Source organism: Tachyglossus aculeatus, chromosome 7 (assembly GCF_015852505.1).
Source record: "Tachyglossus aculeatus isolate mTacAcu1 chromosome 7, mTacAcu1.pri, whole genome shotgun sequence".
NCBI lineage: Eukaryota > Metazoa > Chordata > Mammalia > Monotremata > Tachyglossidae > Tachyglossus > Tachyglossus aculeatus.
In genome coordinates, this window is record NC_052072.1 from 54,032,385 (window position 1) to 54,049,094 (window position 16,710).

Consider the following 16,710-nt stretch of genomic DNA (forward strand, 5'->3'; position numbering starts at 1 on the left):
CAAAGCTGTTATGATGGAGCTGGGATTAGAACCCACAACCTCTGGCTCCCAAGCCCGTGCTCTTTTCACTGTCATGCTGCTTCTCCATTAGAATTCTAGCATATGGGGAATTCATGTAGATCTCTGCTCTAGTCTTCTTCTAGCTCTTTAAGAAGAGCTTCCCCAGGAATAATGATAAGAATATGACAGTAAGAGCCTCCAGGTTGCAAACTCATTATGGGCAGGGAACCCAACTCTGTTTTTTTGTACCCTCCCAAGCACTTAGTACAGTGTTCTGCACACAGTAAGCACTCACTAGATACCATTGATTGATAATAGTAAAGGTATTTGTTTAGCTCTTACTATGTTTCAAACAGCGTTTTAAGTGCTGGGGTAGATAAGTTAATCATGTTGGACACTGGCCCTGTCCCCCATGGGGCTCCCAGTCTTTGTCTCCAGTTTACAGATGAGGTAACTGAGACAAAGAGAAGTGTCTTGCCCAAGCTTATTCATTCAATCGTATTTATTGAGCACTTACTGTGTGCAGAGTACTGTATTAAGCACTTGGATAGTACAGTTCAGCAGCAAATAGAGACAGTCCCTACCCAACGGGCTCGTAGTCTAGAAGGGAGGAGATAGACGGCAAAGCAAGTGGAGAGGCATCAGTAGTATCAATGTAAATAAATAGAATTATAGCTATATACACATCATTAATAAAATAAATACAATAATAAATATGTACATATATACACAAGTTCTGTGGGGAGGGGACGGGGGTAGAGCAGAGGGAGGGAGTGGGGGCGATGGGGAGAGAAGGAGGAACAGAGGAAAAGGGGGGCTCAATCTGGGAAGGCCTCCTGGAGGAGGTGAGCCTTCCGTAGGGCTTTGAAGGGGGGAACGTGTGCTAGTTTGGCGAATGTGAGGAGGGAGGGCATTCCAGGCCAGAGGTAGGGTGTGGGTCAGGGGTCGACGGTGGGACAGGTGAGAACAAGGCACAGTGAGGAGGTTAGCGACAGAGGAGCAGAGTGTGCGGGCTGGGCTGTAGAAGGAGAGAAGGGAGGTGAGGTAGGAGGGGGCAAGATGATGGAGAGCTTTGACATCAATAGTGAGGAGTTTATGCTTGATTTGTGGGTTGATAGGCAACCACTGGAGATTTTTGAGGAGTGGGATGACATGCTCAGAGCATTTCTGTAGAAAGATAAACTGGGCAGCAGAGTGAAGTATAGAATGAAGTGGGGAGAGACAGGGGGTTGGGAGATCAGAACACACAGCGGGCAAATGGTGGAACCGGGATTAGAACCCAGTCCCTCTGACTCCTGGGCCCGGGTTCTGTCCACTAGGCTTTGTGGCTCCTTGATGCTTTTCCAGTTGAGTGAACCCGACAAGGTCATTCATCTCCTCCTCCCCACCTTTCCTCAGCAGAGTAGGCTTCCCAAGCAGGGCGGGTTATTGACGATTGGGCTTCCCATCCCTTTTGGTTCCAAGCGATGTATGTGCAAGCACACAGCACCCTCCTGCCCCAAGCCTATGAGCAGAGCGGGCTACAAGCACCCTGCCCCTCACGGCTTTGCTAGATGGGGAGCCCAGCTGGCATCCAAGATCCTCACGACTAAGACGGTGCCAAACACATTTTAGCAGCGGAAAGTAATAGTAATCACAATAATATTAGTATTTTTAAGCGCTTACTATGTGCCAGGCACTGTACTAAGCGTAGGGGTGGTTGCAAGCAAATCGAGTTAGACTCAGTCCCTGTCCCATGTGGGGTTCACAGTTTCAATTCCCATTTGACAGATGAGGGAACTGAGGCATAGAGAAGTGAAGCGACTTGCCCAAGGTCATACAGCAGACAAGTGGCAGAGCCAGGATTAGAACCCGTGACCATCCAGACCTGTGCTCTATCCACTATGCCGTGGGTCAAGAAGACACCCACCAGGGCTTCAAGAGGTTTGAGTTTCTTAGTGTTGTTATTGGAAGGGTGGGTGAATGTGTGTTTAAGTAACTCAACAACTCTTGTTTGAGGAAACCGATCATAAAAGTGCTTGCTTTAGACAATATTGACGATGAATGAGAGAGGCCCAGCAACTCACCCAGATTGAGCATGCCCAGCGAGGCATGGGGAGATTGATTCAGCTCACTGCGTAAATACCTGCATCGGTCGTGGAGGGGGTGAAACACTGCAATCAGCCGATCAATCAGTGATATTTGTTGAGCACTTACTATGTACAGAGCACTGTACTAACCACTTGGGAGAGGAGAAGAAACATTGGCGCCTAGTGGAAAGCGCACGGGCCTGGGAGTCAGAGGACCTGGGTTCTAATCCCAGTTCTATCACTTGTCTGCTGTGTGAACTTGGGATACTTTCTTCACTTCTCAGTGCCTCAGTTTTGAGAATTCAGTACTTGTTCTCCCTCCTACTTAGACTGTGAGCCCCAAGTGGACTCTGATGGTCTTGTACCTGCCCCAGTGCTTAGTGCATTCATTTGATCATATTTATTGAGTACTTCATGTATGCAGAGCACTGTACTAAGTGCTTGGGAGAGTACAACAATAATCAACAGACACGTTCCCCACCCCAACCTTACAGTCTAGAGGTGGGGAGACAGACATGAATACAAATAAATAAAATTACAGATATGTACATGAGGACTGTGGGACTGGGAGGAGGGATAGCAAAGGGAACAAGACAGATGCAGAAGGGAGTGGGAGGTGAGGAAAAGGGGGAGCTTAGTCTGGGAAGGCCTCTTGGAGGAGATGTGCCCTCAATAAGGCTTTCAACATACAGTGCTTGGAACATAGTAAACACTTAACAAATACCACAATTATTATTATAATCATTACCGTATAACAGAATTGGTAGACACTTTACCTGCCCACAACTGCAGAAGGCAGCAAGCGTAAGGGTGGCTTCCCTAAGAGCCGGGCTAACTGTGAGATGAAAACCTCACTTAAGAAAGAATTGTAGAGCAGCTTCAATAAGGCCTTCAAAGCTACTTTGAGCAAGCTTTCCGTTTTGGAATAAAGGAAGCAGCAGAAGTCAGCCAGTCCACCTAGGAGAGTAAGTAGTATGTGCTTTCTTCCTGGTTGTAGCCCATCCAACATGAATCAATCCATGCCATTTATTGAGCACTTACTGTGTGCAGGACATTGTCTTAAGCGCTTGGAAGAGTACAATGAAGTTGGTAAACACGTTCTCTGCCCACAAGGAACTTAGAGTGTAGAGGACATTTGTTTCTGTATAGAAGGAAACTTACTGGTGGCTTTGGAGATGATGGGAGGAATGAGGAACTCGGGTGTTTAATGACCTGATCATCTGAGTGTGGCCAAGTGAAACTGGCAGTCTGGAGACTTTTTTTCTAATTTTTATTTTTTTATGGTCCTTGGTAAGTACTTACTATGCCTCAGCGCTGAACTAAGTGCTGGAGTAAATACAAGGTTATCAGGTTGGACACAGTCCCTGCCCAGGCCAGAGGGAGGACTTGGGCAAGGGGTTGGAGGTGAAATAGATGAGATCGAGGTAAAGCAAGCAGGTTGGTGCTTGAGGATTGAAGTTTGCAGGCCAGCTTCTAGTAGGAAGTGGGTGTGGGAAGGTAGGAGGAGGTAAAGGGGATTAACTGTTTTAAGTCTAGACAGACTCCCTGCATCTGTCACACCTGTGTTTTTTAACTGGACATTCTTGTGTTGGTCACTCTGTAAATGACACTTCCCGTCAACTCTTCTCTGTCCTCCCTTTGGCCAAGTGCTACTCAGGCCTAAACCCTTCCTCTTTGGCTTCCCCATTTAAACACTCTTTTCCCTGGCTCACTTACCCTTCTGTGCACTTCAATCTGTGATCTTGGACATTTGATATTTGCCCCACCCACAACCCCACAACACTTAGCTACATATCTTTCAATTATTATACATTATCTATTTATTCATATTAACAGTGCTTTGCACATAGTAAGCGCTTAACAAATGCTATCATTATTTTTATTATATTAATGTCTGTCTCCCCCTTTAGACTGTAAGCTTGTAATGGGCAGGGAATGTATCTGCTAATTCTGTTGGATTGTACTCTCCCAAGTGCTTAGAGTGCTCTGCACATAATAGTAATTATAATTATGGTACTTGCTAAGTGCTTTTTTTAAATGGCATTTATGTGCAAAGCATGTTACTATGTGCAAAACACTGTTCAAAGTGCTGAAATGCTTACTATATGCCAGGCACTGTTCTAAGTGCTGAGGTAGATACAGTTAATCAGGTTGGGTACAGTCCCTGTCCCTCGTGGCACTCACAGTTTTAGTCACCATTTTCTGGATGATGTAACTGAGGCCCAGGGAAGTGAAGTGATTTGCCCAAGGTCACACGGCAGACATGTGGAGTAGCCGGGATTAGACCTCAGGTCCTTCTGAGTCCCAGGCCCCTGCTTTATCTACTGCATAGTAAGCACTCAATAAATCCGATGGATTGATTGATTCTGCCCCTCCGGTGATACAATCCCAGTAGCAGCTGGGGGCTCAGCCCGCACACCCCGTCCGGGTGGTCCCACCAATCCGGCCCTCATGGGGGCTCACTGCCTGCCAAGGCCTCTCCCGGTCAGACTGGGGGCAAGTCATGCAGCCGTGAGAGCAGGGTGGCCCCCTGGCCCTGGGCGTAGTCACCGCTGCATCCCAGCCAGCCCCAAGCCTGCGTGTGCAAGTCCACCCTGCTTGGGGAAAGGTACTTTAAGGTTCAAAAAGCAGAGTCAGTGTCAGGCCTCTAGACCCTAAGCTGCATGTGGGCAGGGAACAAACATGTCTACCGAGAGCACGGGCCTAGGAGTCGAAAGGACCTGGGTTCTAATCTTGGCTCTGCCACTTGTCTGCTGTGTGACCTTGCACGTTACTTCTCTGGGCCTGAGTTACCTCAACTGTAAAGTGAGGATTAAGACTGCGCCCCAAGTGGGACAATGGCTGTGTCTGATCTGATTATCTTGTATCTATGCCAGCGCTTAGTACAGTGCTGGGGACATAGAAAGCACTTAGCAAGCCATAAGCAAACACACAAAAATGTCCCTCTGTTTTAGCGTGGCCTCCCACATGCTCTGCACAATGCAAGCTCTCAATAAATAAGACTGATTGATTGAGAGGGTGCGGTATGTGTTCGTTGAGGGCAGGGATCCTGCCTACTACCTCTGTTGTAGCCTACTTTCCCAATCTCTGTGTGGTGCTCTGCTCACAGTAAGTGCTCAATAAATACCATTGATTGGGAAAATTTGCCCCAAGGAACTAATGATAATAATAATGGTCTTTGTTCAGCGCATACAATGTCATGTAGAAATGTTCTGAGTGCTGGGATAGATACAAGATAGCTGGGTTGGACACAGTCCCTGTCCCACGTAGGACTCACAATCTTAGTCCTATTTTACATACAAGGGAACTGAGGCATTGGAGGGTTAAAGTGTCTTGCCCAAGGTCACACAGCAGACAAGTAGCAGAGTCAGACCTGGGGTGTATCCACTAGGCCATGTTGCTGTAACTGAGGCATAGAGAAGTTAAGTTAAATGCCTTGCCCAGAGTTGTTTCTTCAAGGCATGGAATCAAGGATGAGACTCAATTTATGACAGGATAGGAATAACAGGAATTCAGTTGATGTCTGTGAAATTGTGGGAAAACCTGGACCATCTCATAAGTCAAAACTCAGATATCTACACCAGTGCTGAGCACATAGTAAGTGCTTAATAAATGCCATAATTACTATTATTAAAAATACTGGAGGTTTGACTATCCTGAATGTCTTACAGCTCCAGGAATTAAGTAAAAGACATATGGAATATTACTTTTCCTTACCTGCAGAATCAATCAGTCAGTGGTATGAGTGCTTCCTATATGCAGAGCCCTGTACTAAGCGCTTTGGGATGGTACAATACAACAGTACTAGTGGACATGTTCTCTGCCCAAAATGAGCTTACAATCTAGAGAGGGAGGCAGATATTCTAAAAATTATAAAATATAATTTAAAGATATGTACATAAAGGATTAGGGCTTCCTAAGTTTGGCCATGGGTAGGCCTAGTGGAAAGAGTATGGGCCTTGGATTCAGAAGACCTGGGTACTAATCCTGACTCTGCCGCTTGCCTGCTGTGTGACCTTGGGTAAGTCAGTTGAAGTCTATGTACCTCTGTTTCCTCATCAGTAAAATGGGAATCCAGTGCCTGTTCTCTCTCCTACTTAGACTGTGAGCCCCATGTGGGACAGGGATTGTGTTGGACCTGATTCATATCTACTCCAGTGCTTAGTGTAGTACCCGGCACAGAGTAAGTGCCTAAAAAAACTACTCCAGCTGTTATTATTAGGTCCAGAAGGGAGTTGGCAATGCTGTCTATTTCATCTTGCAGCCAAGGAGGAATCTACCCAGAAGAAAAATTGCCTCATCGTTAGGTCCCGAACCCTCAGTACTCATGTAGTAAGGAAGCTCTTTGGCTAGCCTGAATCTTTGCACAGCATTCATTCACTCATTCAGTTGTATTTATTGAGCACTTAATGTGTGCATAGCACTGTACTAATCTCTTGGGAGAGTACAATACAGCACCATACTGACACATTCCGTGCCCACCACGAGCTCACACTAGCCACTGCCTGAACTTTTCCCCCTTCCTCAGCCTGAGCATGGATCAGGTATCTCCTGCTTCTTCTCTGAGCCAAGCCAAATGCCTCCAAATCCTCTGGCTCCTGCTAATGGGGCCCATTGCCCAAACTTCTTGTCATTTGCCCAGGCCAGTATAAACAGGGCCAAGGGGCTATGCTGGGGGAACAGGAATATGCACAAACCTTTGACATAAGTTTTATTAATGTAGAGAGGATTGAATCCTCTAGCGCTCCCGGGATTTCAGTAATTTTTTTTCTTAAGTGGAGCACTGACCCTGTGTCAACCACTGTTCTAAGCACTGGGGGTTGGATGTAGTCCCTATCCCACATGGGGCATATTGAATCCCCATTTTACAGATGAGGGAACTGAGGCACAAAGAAGTGACTTGCCCAAGGTCACACAGCAGGGAATGGCAGAGCTGGGGTTAGAATCCAGGTCCTCTGACTCCGAGGCCTGTGCTCTTTCCACTAGGCAACTCTGCTTCCCTAACCCATAAGCGGTCTTTTGGATTTAGATGAAACCTTGGTTTTGTGCAGAAATGGCCGAGTTTTTTTTTCCATACTTCCAGGAAACACTCTGTGCCTTTGGCCCAAGAGAGAATTCCTGTTTTGGAAGAGCAAGTGAGGTTCATCGTTCTTAACTTTGTACACTAACCCATCCTGGCTTAGAGAATGGGCCATTTTCCGCTGCCATGGTCTTGAAGTGATGGATGGAAACAATGTTCATCCTTTTTGGCAGAGGGAGGAAACATCTAACTCTTTTCAACCTTCCTCTACTCTACAACCTTCCTCTACAATCAATCAGTTGTATTTATGGAGTGCTTACTATGTGGAGAACACTGTACGAAGTGCTTGGGAGAGTACAATCCAAAAGAGTTACCAGACACGTTCCCGGCCTGTTAATGAGCTTAGAGGGAGACAGATATTAATATGAATAAGTAATTTATAATAGATAATTTAAAGATATTTACGTAAGTGCTGTGGGGTTGGGGGTGAATATCAAGTGTCCAGATTGAGGTGCACAGATGACACAGAAAGGAGAGCAAGCTGGGGAACGTAGAGTTTAATCAGGGAAGGGATTTTGGAGGAAGTGTGACCTTAGTAATGCTTTGAAGGTCGAGAGAGTGGTCGTCTGGCATATGTTGAGGGGAAGGGAGTTCCAGGCTAGGGAGAGGACATGGGAAAGGGGTCAGCGGTGAGATAGATGAGATCGGACCACAGTGAGTAAGCTGGTGCTAGAGGAGCAGAGTGTAAAGGGCAGGCTGTAGTAGGAGATCGGTGAGTTGGGCTGGGGGCGAGCTGATTGCCTTAAAGCCAATGGTAAGAAGCAGGAAGAGGAGTGATATTGGACAGGAGAAACTACGATATATTTCAGGGAACTGGAGTTAGATTATTTGTCTTCCAGGTTTACCTGTAGCAAGTACTGAAGTTTCTGAATTCCCTGAGATTTTATTTTTGCTAACATTTATAATCTTTTTTTCTTTTCTTTAAATGGTATTCATTAAGCAGTTACTAATATGCCAGCTACTGTACTAAGCTAATATACTAATGTACTAAGATAATGAGGTTAGACACAGTCCATGTCCCACTTGGGGCTCACAGTCTTAATCCCCATTTTACAGATGAGATAACTAAGGCACAAAGTGAAATGACTTGTCCAAGGTCACATGGCAGACAAGCGGCGGAGCTCCCCGCCTGAGCTCTACCACTAGGCCAAGCTGCTTCTCTAATTGCCTCCAATGTGGGGAGCATTGAGCTAAGCTCTGGGGAAAGCACAGGAAGATCAGTGAACACAGAGTCCCTGTCCCAGAAAGGGTTCACAACCTGCAGCGCGGGAGGATGACCCCCAGAACAGTACGGAGACAAATTCAAATATTTGTGTTGAGCCATAGTTGGTGAGGGAGGGGAGTGGTCATCGGGCACTGTCATCACAGTGTTGTATTTTTCTGAGCACTTAGTACAGTGGTCTGCATACTGTAAGCACTTAATAAATACGATGAATGAGTGAATCACAGGCAGACAGTGCAGAGGTTGGGATGGCCTCCTTGGCTTTTGGGGACATTCCAAAGGAGGAGGGGGACCCTGGACCTCAGTACCCCTCAGAGTATGGATACTGTGGGTTGGGGGGATGCCCAACTTGGGCCTGCCCTCTGTCCAGAGCCACCCTACCCCCAAATTTCCACGCTTAGCAGACAGTTCATCCAGTGAAGGAGTTTTTTGGTGATTTTTTTTTTAAACCATTTAGGTTCCACCTCAGAGAGATGTATACCATTGGTTGATTTTCACTGGCACTCACATCTTCAATAAATTAATCAGCATCGTTTGGAATGCTTTTGGGGTTTCATTGGGGCCCTTGTGGCCCTTCAGTGTTATAGCTTTCATCCATTCAGTCATATTTATTAAGCGCTTACTGTGCCCAGAGTACCAAGCACCTGGGAAAGCACAATATAACAATAAACAGTGACATTCCCTGCCCATAACAAACTTACAGTCTAGAGCCAGGGAGACGGACATCAGTAGAAATAAATAAAATTACAGATATGTACATAAGTGCTGTGGGGCTGGGAGGGGGGAAGAGCAAAGGGAGCAAGTCAGGGAAATGCAGAAGGGAGGGGGAGATGAAAAATAGGACAGTCAGGGAAGGCCTCTTGGAGGAGATGTGCCTTCAATAAGGCTTTGAAGCGGGGGAGAGTAACTGTCAGGTGCTACTGATGCCTGTCCACTTGTCTGTTTTGTTTTGTTGTTGTTTGTCTCCCCCTTTCTAGACTGTGAGCCCAATGGGTAGGGATTGTCTCTCTTTGTTGCTGAATTTTACTTTCCAGTGCTTAGTACAGTGCTCTGCACACAGTTAGCGCTCAATAAATACGTTTGAATAAATGAGTGAACTAATAATAATAGTAATGATTGCAGTAATGATTCGTTCAGCACTTACTGTGTGCCCAGCACTGTACTAAGCACTGGGGTAGATAGAAGCTAATCAGGTCCCACATGGGGCTCACACTCTAAGCAGGAGGGAGAGCAGCCACCTTTCACTTCTCATCAATGCTTCTCATCTTCCCAGTGCCTTATCTCCTCCTGCCCCTTCCTAACCGTCTCTTCCATAGCCTCTCCTCCTCCCCAGCCCCGACCCCAACATCTGTCTTCTCCTTCTTGCTTGTTTGACTCCGTTTATCTTCCCGAAGTTCAGTTTTGCTTTCAGCTCCTCTCTCCTCCTCATACCCCAGATGATCCAGACGTCACTACAGTGGGGTGAGGCAGCCAGAAGTAGGAGAATTCCTGCTGGGGTTATGCCATCACTAGTGAAGGTGTCTGACCAAAGAAGCTTCTTTGGGTACTGTGGGGAGGAGGGAGAGGAGGGAGAAAAGCATGAAAGAGAAGCAGCCTGGCCTAGTGAATAGAGCATGGGCCTGGAAGTCAGAAGGACCTAGGCTTAATCTTTACTCTGCCACTTGTCTGCTGTGTAAACTTGGGCAAGCCACTAAACTTCTCTGGGCCTCAGTGACATCATCTGTAAAATGAGGATTAAGACTGTGAGCCACATCATCATCATCATCAATTGTATTTATCGAGCGCTTACTATGTGCAGAGCACTGTACTAAGCGCTTGGGAAGTACAAATTGGCAACATATAGAGACAGTCCCTACCCAACAGTGGGCTCACAGTCTGAAAGGGGGAGACAGAGAACAAAACCAAACATACTAACAAAATAAAATAAATAGAATAGATATGTACAAATAAAATAAATAAATAGAGTAAAAAATATGTACAAACATATATACATATATACAGGTGCTGTGGGGAAGGGAAGGAGGTAAGATGGGGGGATGGAGAGGGGGACGAGGGGGAGAGGAAGGAAGGGGCTCAGTCTGGGAAGGCCTCCTGGAGGAGGTGAGCTCTCAGCAGGGCCTTGAAGGGAGGAAGAGAGCTAGCTTGGCGGATGGGCAGAGGGAGGGCATTCCAGGCCCGGGGGATGACGTGGGCTGGGGGTCGATGGCGGGACAGGCGAGAGCGAGGTACGGTGAGGAGATCAGCGGTGGAGGAGCGGAGGGTGCGGGGTGGGCTGTAGAAGGAGAGAAGGGAGGTGAGGTAGGAGGGGGCGAGGTGATGGAGAGCCTTGAAGCCCTGGGTGAGGAGTTTCTGCCTGATGCGCAGATTCATTGGTAGCCACTGGAGATTTTTGAGGAGGGGAGTGATATGCCCAGAGCGTTTCTGGACAAAGATAATCCGGGCAGCAGCATGAAGTATGGATTGAAGTGGAGAGAGACACGAGGATGGGAGATCAGAGAGAAGGCTGATGCAGTAGTCTAGACGGGATAGGATGAGAGCTTGAATGAGCAGGGTAGCGGTTTGGATGGAGAGGAAAGGGCGGATCTGGGCAATGTTGTGGAGCTGAGACCGGCAGGTTTTGGTGATGGCTTGGATGTGTGAGGGGTGAATGAGAGAGTGGAGTCGAGGATGACACCAAGGTTGCGGGCTTGTGAGACGGGAAGGATGATAGTGCCATCAACAGAGATGGGAAAGTCAGGGAGAGTGCAAGGTTTGGGAGGGAAGACAAGGAGCTCAGTCTTCGACATGTTGAGCTTTAAGTGGCGGGCAGACATCCAAATGGAGATGTCCTGAAGGCAGGAGGAGATGCGAGCCTGGAGAGAGGGGGAGAGAGCAGGGGCAGAGATGTAGATCTGGGTGTCATTAGCGTAGAGATGATAGTTGAAGCCGTGGGAGCGAATGAGGTCACCAAGGGAGTGTGTGTAGATCGAGAACAGAAGGGGACCAAGCACTGAACCTTGGGGAACCCACACAGTGAGAGAATGGGAGGGGGAGGAGGAGCCTGCAAAAGAGACTGAGAAAGAACGACCAGAGAGGTAAGAGGAGAACCAGGAGAGGACGGAGTCTGTGAAGCCAAGGTCAGATAGCGTGTTGAGAAGAAGGGGGTGGTCCACAGTGTCAAAGGCAGCTGAGAGGTCGAGGAGGATTAGGACAGAGTAGGAGCCGTTGGATTTGGCAAGCAGGAGTTCATTGGTGACCTTTGAGAGGGCAGTTTCCGTGGAATGAAGGGGACGGAAGCCAGACTGGAGGGGGTCGAGGAGAGAGTTGTTGTTGAGGAATTCTAGGCAGCGAGTGTAGACAACTCGTTCAAGGAGTTTGGAAAGGAATGGTAGGAGGGAGATGGGGCGATAACTAGAAGGTGAGGTGGGGTCAAGAGAGGGTTTTTTTTAGGATGGGAGAGACATGGGCATGTTTGAAGGCAGAGGGGAAGGAACCAGTGGAGAGTGAGCGGTTGAAGATGGAAGTTAAGGAGGGGAGAAGGGATGGAGCGAGAGATTTCATGAGATGAGAGGGAATGGGGTCAGAAGCACAGGTGGCCGGAGTAGCACTTGAGAGGAGGGAGGAGAGCTCCTCTGAGGACACTGCTGGGAAGGATGGGAGAGTAGCCACATAATAATAATTATGGTATTTAAGTGCTTATTATATGCTAGGCACTGTTCTAAGCACTGGGTGGATACAAGCAAATCAGGTTGGACGCAGTCTTTGTCCCAAGTGGAGCTCACAGTTTCAATCCCCGTTTTACAGATGAGGTAACTGAGGCACAGAGAAATGAAGTGACTTGCCCAAGGTCACGCAGCAGACAAGTGGTGGAGCCGGGATTAGAACCCATGACTTGCCTCCCAGGCCCATGCTTTATCCACTATGCCATGCCATGAACTGTGTCCAACCTTATTAGCTTGTTTTTACCCCAGCACCTAGTACAGTGTTTGGCACATAGTAAGCACTTAACAAAACAAAAACAATTTTTAAATAAGGCTGTGTGCTTTTTTGCCGATTGAGTCACAGCTGGCTAGGTGTATTCTGAAGAGTCCATCATCATTCTGACAATTATGTAATTATGGCGGCTTAGTGAGTAGAGCATGGGCCTGGGAATCAGAGGATCATGGGTTCTAATCCCAGTTCCACCACATGTCTGCTGTGTGATGTTGGGCAAGTCACTTCACTTCTCTGTGCCTCAGTTGCCTCATCTGTAAAATGGGGATTAAGAGTGTGAGCCCCATGTGGGTCAGGGCCTGTGTCCAACCTGATTAACTTGTATATACCTCAGCACTTAGAACAGTGCTTGGCACGTAGTAAGCACTTAACAAGTACCATTATTATTATTATTATTATTGTTATTAAGTGTTAAATGCTTGCTATGTGTCCAACATTGTTTTAACTGCTGGGGTACTTACAAGTTAACTACCTAGGAGGAAGGGACAACTGGTATTTAATCTCCATTTGACAGATGAGGAAACTGAAACTCAAAGAAGTGAAGTGACTTGCCCAAGATCACACAGCAGGCAGTTGGCAGAGCCAGGATTAGAACCCAGGCCCTCTGACTCCCAGGCCCAGGCTCTTTCCACTAGGCCACTGCTACCAACCTCATGCCCTGTCCACTCACCAAGCCCCCATGAATTTCAGAAGGCAACTGGTGTGATATACAGATTTGTTTCTAGGGATTCTCTGTTGACTTGACATTTTAGTGAGGTACCCATTGACCACAGAGAAAGTGTTGGATTTTCCAGGGAAGCCCAAGTTTGTGATCTACAGCTTTTCATTAGTTGAAGTAAAGCTCCTCCTGTTTTTCCATAGTACTGTGAGCTTAACCATATCCTCGTGCCTCTGTTTTTAGGTGAAAGACAGCAGTAATGCTCACATTGGCAAGCAAACTGAAGCGGGATGACGGAGTTAAGGGCCAACGAGCCTCCAATCCAGCTTCCGATTCCACGCGGAGGGTGTCTGTTCGAGATAAACTGCTTGTCAAAGGTAATGGTCATCCTGTATTTCAGCCAAATTGGATTTCTCAGAACCTTTACAATGAGCGGAGAGGCACTTCTAATCCCAGAGCTACCGCTTGTCTGCTGTGTGACCTTGGGCAAGTCACTTCACTTCTCTGGGCCTCAGTTACCTCATTTGGAAAATGGAGATTGAGACTGTGAGCCCCACATGAGGCGGGGAGTGTGTCCAAACCGATTTGCTTGTAACCACCCCAGTGCTTAGTACAGTGTCTGGCACATAGTAAGTACTGAACAAATACTATTATTATTATTACTACTAAATTTTGCTTCCTCAGATGGAAACCCACCTGGCACCGAACGATTTTCTAAGGAGGGTTAAAAACAGAATAAGTGGTGGTAGTTCTAGTCCCCGTACAGCGGGAGCCATTTTCTCATGCTTCCAAATTTCACACGTTCATCAGGGGTGCTAGGTTGCCCTGCTTTTGACGGTCCTTGTGCTCTGTCAGCCGGAACACCTTGTCCAAAAGGACTCCTTTCCAGTAGCAGTTATTGATGAGGAGTGGTGTGACCTAATGGAAGGAACCCGGGCCTCGCAGTCCCGGCTCCACCCCTTGCCTGCTTGGTGACCGTGGGCAAGTCGTTTCACTTCTCTGGGCCTCTGTTTCCTCATCTATAAATTGGAAATTCAATCCGCATTCTCCCTCCTGCTTAGACTGTGAATCCCATGTCAGGCAGGGACTGTGTCCGACAGGGTTACAGTGTATCTACCCCTGTGCTTAGAATAGTGCTTGACAGAGAGTAAATGCTTAACAGATATCTTTATAATGTATTATAATGTGTTCGTTAAGCATTTACAATAGTAGTGATGTAATGGCTACAGATGTTTTGTGTTTCTGGATGGCTGACTAATCAGAAGTAGTCACTGACAGAGGGATTGGAGTCATGTGGAATGGTATGGTGTAATGGGAAGGGTCAGAACTCTTGGGTTCTAGTCCCAGCTCTACTACCTGCCTGCCGTGTGATGCTCTGTGCCTGTTTCCTCAATGGCAAATGAGAGTAATAATACCCACCTTTCACTACCTCTGAGGGACGTTGGGAGGACGAAAATGAGCTAAGTAATGTCAGAGTACTTTCTGGAATTAAAGTGCTGTGTCAAATCACAGTATTAATCTGGTTTGGGTGCTGTCTCCCCTCCCTTTTACCATTCTGGACCCTGATTTGACCATCACAGAATGGTAGCTCGGAGTAACCAGGGATTTTGCGGCTCGTAGCTGGGCCCTCTGTCACTCAACCTCCTGGGGCTCTCGTCACATGGTACTTGGGGCCAAAGGCCCCTCATGGAGCACCACATTCTCTTCTAATGTCACTTCCCTTCTCTGTTCGTGGCCTCTAAGTGAAGAATGAGAGCACCATCATCAACCCCATTAAGCACCTGCTTAATGAATAGCACTATTATTATTATTATTATTATTATATACTAGGGCCTTGGAACCTGTAAAAGAGGTGAAAGATACAGTCCTTTCGTAGTGGAGGGAAAGGGACACATTGCCAAGCATAGGTTGGTAAGAGAATAAGAGCATTGATGCCAAAGCCATCAAATAAATGATGAACAGACGTTCAACAGGAAGTTGTTGATGATAATGAAAGTTATTGATGAAAATGATAATTGGGCTGTTAAGCACTTTCTATGTGCCAAGAACTGCACTAAGCACTGTGGTAGGTCCAAGATAAGCAAGTTGAACACAGTCCCTGCCCCATATAGGGCTCACAGTCTAAGTAGGAGGGAGATCGGTAATTAATCCCCTTTTTACAAGTGAGGAAACTGAGGCACGGATAAGGTAACACAGGTCCTTGCTCTCCATTTTTTTTAAAGTACTTGTTAAGCGCTTACTCTGTCAGGTACTGTACTAAGAGCTGAGGCATGTATTTATGGTATTTGTTGAATGCTTACTATGTTAAGCGCTGAGGTAGATACAAGTTGGTCAGGTTGGACACATTCTCTGTTGCCCCACATTGGGGCTCACAGTATAAGTAGGAAGGAGAACAGGTTTTGAATCCCCATTTCACAAATGAGGAAACTGAGGCACCGAGAAGTTAAGTGAGTTGCCCAAGGTCACACAACAGACAAATGGCAAAGCTGGGATAAGATTCCCCCTGTAGACTGTAAATTCGTTGTGGGCGGGAATGTGTATGTTTATTGTTGTATTGTACTCTCCCAAGTACAGTGCTTTGCCCGCAGTGGGCACTCAGTAAATCCGATTGACTGAATTAGAACCAGGGTCCTCTGACTCTGGGGCTCGGCCTCTTCCCACTAGACCATGCTGCTCCTCGTGTTCCGGTTCAGCCACGGCGGAATTCTGTAATATCCCCAAACACACACCAATACAGACGATGCAAATCATGACAGGATGTCCTGTTGGAATCTTGATGTGACTCAGACTTCCTCAAGCTCATTCTCTGTACTTCACCCCACGTTTCTCACAGTGCTTGGCAAAGAGTACCCGCTTAAGACTTAGCATAACACGTTGCCTCTTTACATCAAATTATGGCTTTCCAACTGGTGTTGGTCACCTTTCTGAACTTCCTCCCGTGGTCCCTGCTGATCACAGAAAATCCTTTCCTCATCAGCCCAATTGGAAGCCCCCTTGTCTTTGAAATGTGAACAGCAGAGGGCCTTTGGATTCAGTTGGTGTGGGGTGATCGTGGCAAACCCTTTTCAAACAGTTCGACCAGTTCTTTTCCCCCCTTCTGGCCCACCCACCCAGCCAGCTCTGATGACAGAGTCACAGCAGGTCACCCCAAGCTGGAGACAAGCCAAAGGGGAAGCGTCCGGCATGTGCACCTGGGATTCTGGTCCAGTGCTGGCCTACCTTGTGTGCCTTCCTTCCCACTGTCCTATTACCCAAAGAGGATTTGGACTCCATTTCTGACCAGGTGCATCAATCTCACGTTGTCTCCAGATCGTCACCATTACCTAATTAAATCTCCTGCTTTCCTCCTTCTCCTTATTTTTTCATCTCTTGAGTATAAGCTCATTGTGGGCAGGGAATGTGGTGACAAACTCTGATGCACTGGCCTCTCCCAAGCCCTTAGTACAGTGCTCTGCACCACAATGAGTGCTGAATAAATACCCCTGATTGAATGATCTTTGCCCTTATACCAGGGTGATTTAGGTTAGTGTGTTTGTGTTTTCCAACAGCCCATTTTGAATCCCCAGAACACTTGGCTTTCCAGTGAGGAAAAGCGAAACTGATTCACCATCAACAGGAAACCAGAATCCTTGTGATTTGTGAACTTGGGAGAGTTCGTTGACTTAATTTAACCCATGTTGCAGATTTTCTTAGAGGAAGTTTGGAATCA

The 16,710-nt window shown here is 47.0% G+C and overlaps 1 protein-coding gene across 2 annotated transcripts in view; it reads left to right on the forward strand.

Moving 5' to 3' along the window:
* Window positions 1-16,710, forward strand: part of UBE2F (ubiquitin conjugating enzyme E2 F (putative)) — a 158,597-nt gene that overhangs the window by 8,882 nt on the left and 133,005 nt on the right. For both annotated transcript variants that reach the window (XM_038749771.1, XM_038749772.1), the window contains exon 2: window positions 13,245-13,378. In XM_038749771.1, coding sequence (XP_038605699.1) covers window positions 13,261-13,378 — 118 coding nt within the window. In that variant the 5' untranslated portion in view covers window positions 13,245-13,260. The remainder of the gene's footprint in view (window positions 1-13,244; window positions 13,379-16,710) is intronic.